The sequence below is a fragment of the Cynoglossus semilaevis genome, chromosome 13 (genome assembly GCF_000523025.1).
Source record: "Cynoglossus semilaevis isolate Cse_v1.0 chromosome 13, Cse_v1.0, whole genome shotgun sequence".
In the NCBI taxonomy this organism is placed as follows: Eukaryota; Metazoa; Chordata; class Actinopteri; order Pleuronectiformes; family Cynoglossidae; genus Cynoglossus; species Cynoglossus semilaevis.
In genome coordinates this window covers 5,382,900-5,390,132 of record NC_024319.1, presented here as the reverse complement: position 1 = coordinate 5,390,132, position 7,233 = coordinate 5,382,900, and the positions used below count along the sequence as shown (strand labels likewise).

Below are 7,233 nucleotides of genomic sequence, written 5' to 3'. Positions count from 1 at the left end.
CTAAGAATCAAAAACAAGGCCAAGCAGCAAATAAAGGGGCAACTGAAGAACTGAGAGAAGAGGAAAAAAAAAAAAATCACACAAAACGCTCACTACAAACCAAAACTGACACAGAGGACGGGGAAAAATGCAGGGAATGCGAGTGTGACACCCAGAGGCGGAGAAAAACCTACTGTCTGAGCCAATAGCCTGAATGGTGGCATAGGAGTCAAAGAAGTAGACACGAGGAAGAGTTTGGATATCTGATGCAGGAGGAAGGAGGGGCCGAGAGGGAGGGAGGGAGGCAGGGAGGCAGAGAGAGAATTAAAAAGGGAAAAGAGTGAAGAAAAAGAACAGGAGGTGAAAAGAAAGACAGGAGAGAACAAGGAGGTCATTTCACTGAGATCACAGAATCAGAGAAGAAAGATTTAGGTTAGTTGATTTGTAAGACCAATAATCAAGGATAATCACTACATTAATTACTATCATTCATGTAATGCAGTCACCGTCCACCAGTTAAAAGTTCCGTGTACGTCAGTGTTTCCATGTTGACAAAGTAGGACAGTCAATTCATCATCAACTAATCATGTAATTTTGTAATAATTTTTTACTCACGATTAAATTAAAATTTAACAGTATGTGTTTTCTAAACCTAAACCTGAGGAAGGATTATAAACTTGAATCGTTGACAATTCACCTTCCTTCCAGAGTTCAGAGACAAAATGATCTGACGACTGGTGCAGCAGTGACGCCACGTTGTCGTTGAGCGGATCCATGTTCTTCACCAACCACTTATCGGCCTTGTAGTCCACCTGAGGGTGAGCAGGACAACGGACACAGACACAGACACAGACACAGACGGGCAGGTGAGCTGTGGTTTCAACCAGAGGAATCACGGCGTGAGGAGATATTTAGTGACTACCTTCCCAGCGTAGTGAATGATGGAGAAGTCAGCTTCGCCACGTGGCTGCTTCGACTTGAAGAACTTTGGATGACTGCCCTGCTCGACGGACAGCTTCTCCACAAAGGAGCGGTCCGTCGCCCGAGGGAACCAGCACTCTTCGTCCAACAGGGCCAGAACACCAGGTGGTTGGGCCTGAGGCGGAGTGGGAGAAACAACATGTATCGTGGACCGTTTTTAACACCATCAATGACTGGACTGGACTGGACAGGATTTGTACCGGTCTCTCGATGAGGTCGATGCAGGGCTGCAGGTCCAGGCCGAAGTCAATGAAGTTCCACTCGATGCCCTCGCGCTGGTACTCCTCCTGCTCCAGGATGAACATGGTGTGGTTGAAAAGCTGCTGCAGCTTCTCGTTGGTGTAGTTGATACACAGCTGCTCAAATGAGTTGAGCTGCAGAGGAAGGATTCAGGGGAAAAAAAAGATTTTAAAACTCTCATCCAAACGACCAGTTCATTCATGTCAGTCACAGAACCGTACTTGGAAAATCTCAAATCCGGCGATGTCGAGGATGCCTATGAAGGAGGCTCCCTGTCTCTGCCTGCGGTCCAGCGCTCGGTTGATTCTGTGCACCAACCACCTGAACAGACGCTCGTACGTGGCCTTGGCCAGAGCCTCCACCGCGAAGTCGGCCTGGAAGAGAACACAGCAGCTCCTGTTAACATCTGATCCTGACTGACGTCATCAGAATCTCCCACAGCAGCGGCCCCCAACATTTTTTTTGTACCAAGGACCGGTCGGCCGGTGTCAACTGTTACTGCAGACCGTTACTGTGCCATCGTTAAAGAGTAATTACATTTTTGAAATAAAACATCTTTTAGACTTTATTCTGTTAGTCTCTGTTTTAAAACATCGACAGATTATCTATGAATGAAAAAAGTAAAGCGACATGACACTGTTTTCCCACTGCAGGCCGGTACTTAATAACCTATGGACCGGCACCGGTCCCCGGGCCAGGGGTTGAGGAACCCCAGTCCTATATGATGTTTACTTAAAAAGTTACCTGTTCTTTAGTCTGGGCCTTCTGCACGTACTCCCGACCGACCTTGATCCTGGGCGTGAGGATGGCCCGGGTAAACTCTAGCACATTGATGCCCAGTAGGTGGCACACTTTCTGAGCGGCTGTGTTATCAGGCATCGAGGCCTGGTCGTGGTTCTTCTCCTTCATGAAGGATATGTTTCCAAACTGGAGCACAGCAGAGATCACCTTCAGCATGGCTGAGAAGAGATCAGATAAAATGTTTAAAAAAAACAAACAAACCCCAGCCTGTGACTGATAACCAGGCTGAAAAACAAACATCCGTCTGTGTTTTTCCTCATCTTACACAGTGACTCCTCCGGGGTGAAGCCCATTATCACCATGGAGTCCATGGTTTGGGTAAAGTTCTCTGAGTCACTCTGCCCAGGAACATGAATAGAGCCTCCGCTGAGAAAGCGGTACTCATCTGCTGTTCCCAGGAGCAGGTCACCTATAGGAGAGAGGTCAAAGGTCAAGGCGGAGATGAAACATTTTGAACAGGTATCATTTAGGACAGCGTTGCACTTCTTGATAGTCATGTGGTCGATCTCACCTCTGGTTTCGTCTGACGCTCCACACAACAACTGGTAGAAGATGTGGAACGTTCTCTCATCTTTAGCCTGACGAGTCGCCCGGGACTTTTCGAGGAGGTCTGAATGTTTTTTTTATAAGTCATGGACGTATACTTCAAAGTAATAGAGATTTACAGTACAACACCAGGAGGGTCACGCAAACATGCACATAAAAACAAACCAACGTTATCACGATCTGGTATCAGAGTTTTAGACTTTCACTGACACCCGCACCAGCGTGTCACTCAGACTCAGATTATTACTATATTATTATATTATTATATATTATTATTAATATTATTAAGAAGGATCGTAAATTTTTAATTTTCCAGAGCTTGAGACTGTTCATGGCCACAGGGGGCGCTAGAGTCAATCCCAGCAGTCACCAGGAGAGAATAGAATCCATAGTTTACAACTTCATCACAGATTCATATTTAAGACACACGACCATTCACACCTATTTATTATTTAGCTTAACCCAATGTCTAAGAACACACAGGAACCAATGGCTCTGTAAAGTAAGTGCACTCACACTTTCTGCCACTGTGTGTCACTCTAATACTTCAAATTTATTGTAAAGAAAAAATAATTACAAAAATTACAATATGTTGCACAGATTTTACAACCTTAAAGTTAAAGACGTATAAAAGGATACAGGTCTCGATGTTGGCACCGACGATGTATCCTGCCACATCAAAGTTAATGCGGATGAATTTACCCTGAAGAAGAAGAAGAAGAAGAAGAAGGATCGTAAATTTTCAAACATATGTCACCGAAGAATTAAAAAAAATAAAATAAAAGTGACTAAGCGTTGGGTCCGCTCTTACAAATCGATAAATTAAAAAGTAAATAAATAAAAGTGACTAAGCGTTGGATTCGCTCTTACAAATCGAGATGAGTTGTCGTTCTTGGTGGTCTTTGCGTTGCCGAAGGCCTCCAGGATGGGGTTGGCCTGGAGCAGCTGTCTCTCCAGCTCCCCCTGAAACACACACCGAGACACGGGATCAACGCCGACGCCACACCTCGGTGGAGAGTATTGATTAAAATGCACCATTTATGTGTGAACCTGCTGACTTTGGAGCGTCCACCGATCTGGTACGTAACATTTAAAAATACACATGATTCACTTGAACACAGCAGTGACACATACTGGTGCATTCTGGGATGGAGGACTGCATCCCACTACGGCACTAACACGTGAATATAAGTCATCATGAGCGACCGGCCTCATTAGGAGAGCAATCAGTAACAAAAGCATCAATCGATTTATATAAAATAATCATAATAAAAAAACATTTAATCATTGATAGAAACCTGTGGTAGACCAATCAGAGGAGAGCTGCAGCTTTAATGCTCACGTCATTCACAAGCTGGATGTTGGCGGATGTTGATTTTTTTTTTTTTTTTGCTGGCTACAAAGCGTTACTGCAGTTGACGCATTAGCAATGCAGCAGTTGTCGATGCAGCAGCAACAGCAGCGGCCACTGATGAGTGTCACGGGATTTGCTGTTGCCACAAGAGGCGCTTATACAAGAAAAGCCGGTGAGGAATGTTACAGCCGACACAGAGAGCAGACACAGACACACACCAGACACACACACTGAGTGGGAGGTCAGCGGTTTTTTGTTTTACAGTGACAAAACATCCAGCGGACAATGTGTTCACTGTACACACTGTCAGAGCCACATACTTCAGTGATCTCACCTGTGAATTCACCTACACACATGAACGGCTGCAACAACACGGCCACACCTGCTCCCACAGCAGACTCTGCATGCATGCATTCAGCCACATATTTACATTTACTGACTAAGTAAGTCACGTGACCTAAAGCACCTGTGCAGCAGAAATGTCTCACATTCCAAATGTGAAACTAAGACTACGGTACAGTCACTGGGTAAAAAAAAAACCAGGAGAGAAGAGAGAAAAAAAAATACAGGCCTAAAGAAAAGTACCCTCCAGACCCAGAACGGAAGAAAAAGATCTGCTTAGCATAAGCTTAGCTTTAATTTGCAATAATTGAAAAAAAAAATGACCTAAATTCATTCATACTCACATATTGTAAACCCTGATGAAAGATTTTTCAGGGAGGGGGGAACAAAACAAAAAGACAAGATTAACAAACAAACAAACCAAAATGAAACCAAACTATACAGACATATACAGTGAAAATGGTCTGAGGGTGTGATGATGATGTCACATCAGTTATTGATTAGTCACAGTCGTGGTGTGGGGAGAGGAAATGAGAGGAAACAAAGAGGGGAGACACACAGGAAACTCACCCTGTTCACCACGGTACTGCCTCTGGTCAGGGACCGAGACCCGTCCATCTGAACGTCCATCAGACCGGGAGGCAGAGAGAAGAGAACGGAAGGACAAAACAAAAGGTTGAAGGAGGTTAGAAAAGGAGAGAACGAGGAAAAACAGATCTGAGACCCTCAGCCAGTTGACATCACACCTGTTCAGGCATGAGGTCATAGGAGTAAAATACTGAATAAAAAGGTCATAGAATGAAGACAATGATCCGAAACGGCAGAAAAGTCTTGTAATGACGACAGAGTTAAAAGAAAAAGTCAGAAAAAAGTCAGTTTTTAATTTCACGTGTTCTGTTTGTTAGGAAAACATTTGTCTTAAACATCAAATTCATCACTAGTTGTTGGAAAGTATTTTCATTTGTAGTTAATTATTATTGTACCACAAGTGGTTATAGCACCCCCTGCAGGGGATGGAGGAGTTTCTGTGTTTCCAACAAATATATTCTACCTTCAGTATTCTGTGTGTTGTTTTTACACTTTTCTCTTACTTCATCTTTTTTTCTGTGACCCACCTGCACGGGCTCCTTGTTCCTGCCCGGCGTCCCACCTTTATGGGAGGAGGCAACGTGAGCTAAATACTGGATAACCTTCTTTGTGTTCTCCGTTTTCCCAGCTCCAGATTCTCCTCTGGAAAATACACAAGAACAAAAACAGAAGTGAGAAACGCAAAACAAACACTGTGTACAAACGCCGGACAGAAATGTCCCGTCCCCCCCACCCCGACGGTCGGACCAATAAATGCGAAGGTCGTGAAGTTCGCTCAAAGCCACAGGTTTAAACAGAGAGCAGATGGAGGCCGCGTCACTTTTTGTTTCTCTTGGAGAAGAATGAAAGAGAACGCTGCAAAAATAGCAGCAGTAAAAGACCTAAACAAAGCAGACGAGTCGTCCTGAATTCACTGCAGACTCAGGCTGATGTTCTCCACAATGCCAGGAAGAGTCTGGCAGGAAAACCCCAAAATAAGAAGGAGACAGACAGATGGTGGTCCCTTCAGGAAAAGAAGTGGGGAGACAGATGACGGGTGAGGAAAGACGGGATTTAAATCTGAGACTCTGAATTCAGGAGAGGAGTAAATACACACACACACACACACACACACACCTCGACTGAGGTTTACTCTACAACAATAAACAGTGAGTCCATCTGACGTACAGACTCCTCGTTGGCAGGAAATTATACATCATTCAAAACAAAGCAAAACAGGCTACTAATTATGGTCAAGCAGTGACAAAACACACCGCTGTATCTGCAGTGGAGTGAACAAAGGCGGAGGAGAGAGGAGGAGGAAGGAGAGGAGAGAGGACAGGACAGGAGAGTAGAGCGGAGAATAATTGTTTTATTTTTTTTTAAACTAAAAAATGACAGGCCAGTCCAAACTTGTTGTTAAGTGACGGATAATTTCAAGACGATCAAAGTGATAAAAACAGGCAGACAATCCTCCCCCCCCAACACACACACACACACACACACTCCCAAGCCACTGCTAACATGTTACTCACGTGCACAGGATGGCCTGGTCTTCTCTGTCTGTAAAAGAAAAAAACAAATGTCACAATGAGTCAGGACGACAGACACAAAGGTCAAAACCCTGTCTTTGACGTGTGGTGTCTTTCAGTCTAAGGACTTTATTTTTTCACACTCTGCTGCTGTCAGTCAGTCATGAAGTGAACAGTCAGTCTCTAACAGACATTTTTCTTACATTTTATTTACATTATATTTCTAACGCAGCAGTGCGTTTGAGTTTGCGACACATTCCCAGCTAAATGGTTACACGGAGCAGCCGGACGTCCGTCCACAGACATGTGTGTGTGTGTGTGTGTGTGTGTGTGTGGACCACTCTGGCTCATTCCTGCAGCATTGTTTGTGTCTGTCTTCTTAGATTCTCATGCGTTCAGTCGAGAAGAATTCATACTGGTCGTACAGGTTCAATCACTGAGGCAACACACCTTCAGCCTGTACGGCACGAACTCACACACACACACACACACAACAAACAAAGAGCCTTATCCATCCTGTCGTGTTACCTTAGGAGGACACCCTGAGGCAGAGGCATTGCCTAATCAAACCGTGACTGTTTTACAGGTGGTTTCTGGGAATTTGTCGCGTCCATGAACTCTTCGTGACAGGTAGGGCTTTAAAAAAAAAAAAAAAGCCCGTCCTGCGTTCAGGTTATAAGTAAGATATGCAGTTACTTACACTTGCCAGAGCAAATATTCAGTGACATAACTGAGACCAGTGCCACACCTGGAAATGTCTGTTGTAAAAAAAAACTGTTTTCTTATTCACTTCCAACGTTTGCGATAAAGGCCACGTGTGAAGAATGCACCACGCCTTTAAATAGAGCTGACGGCGCGGCTCAGCGATCAAAGATCACACACTGAATCCAG

At 44.4% G+C, this 7,233-nt stretch overlaps 1 protein-coding gene across 3 annotated transcripts in view; it reads right to left on the bottom strand.

Annotated features, from left to right (window-relative positions):
• Positions 1 to 7,233, bottom strand: part of myh14 (myosin, heavy chain 14, non-muscle) — a 32,869-nt gene that overhangs the window by 17,057 nt on the left and 8,579 nt on the right. The window contains exons 5-18 of one of the 3 annotated variants that reach the window (XM_017037788.2): positions 6,346 to 6,373; positions 5,359 to 5,473; positions 4,814 to 4,861; positions 4,588 to 4,599; positions 3,418 to 3,510; positions 3,187 to 3,250; positions 2,513 to 2,611; positions 2,267 to 2,410; positions 1,945 to 2,159; positions 1,422 to 1,574; positions 1,161 to 1,334; positions 902 to 1,075; positions 677 to 791; positions 174 to 242 (exon numbers count right to left, since the gene is read on the bottom strand). In XM_017037788.2, coding sequence (XP_016893277.1) covers positions 174 to 242; positions 677 to 791; positions 902 to 1,075; positions 1,161 to 1,334; positions 1,422 to 1,574; positions 1,945 to 2,159; positions 2,267 to 2,410; positions 2,513 to 2,611; positions 3,187 to 3,250; positions 3,418 to 3,510; positions 4,588 to 4,599; positions 4,814 to 4,861; positions 5,359 to 5,473; positions 6,346 to 6,373 — 1,503 coding nt within the window. The remainder of the gene's footprint in view (positions 1 to 173; positions 243 to 676; positions 792 to 901; positions 1,076 to 1,160; positions 1,335 to 1,421; positions 1,575 to 1,944; positions 2,160 to 2,266; positions 2,411 to 2,512; positions 2,612 to 3,186; positions 3,251 to 3,417; positions 3,511 to 4,587; positions 4,600 to 4,813; positions 4,862 to 5,358; positions 5,474 to 6,345; positions 6,374 to 7,233) is intronic. The other 2 variants (XM_025061506.1, XM_025061507.1) reach the window with 2 other exon arrangements.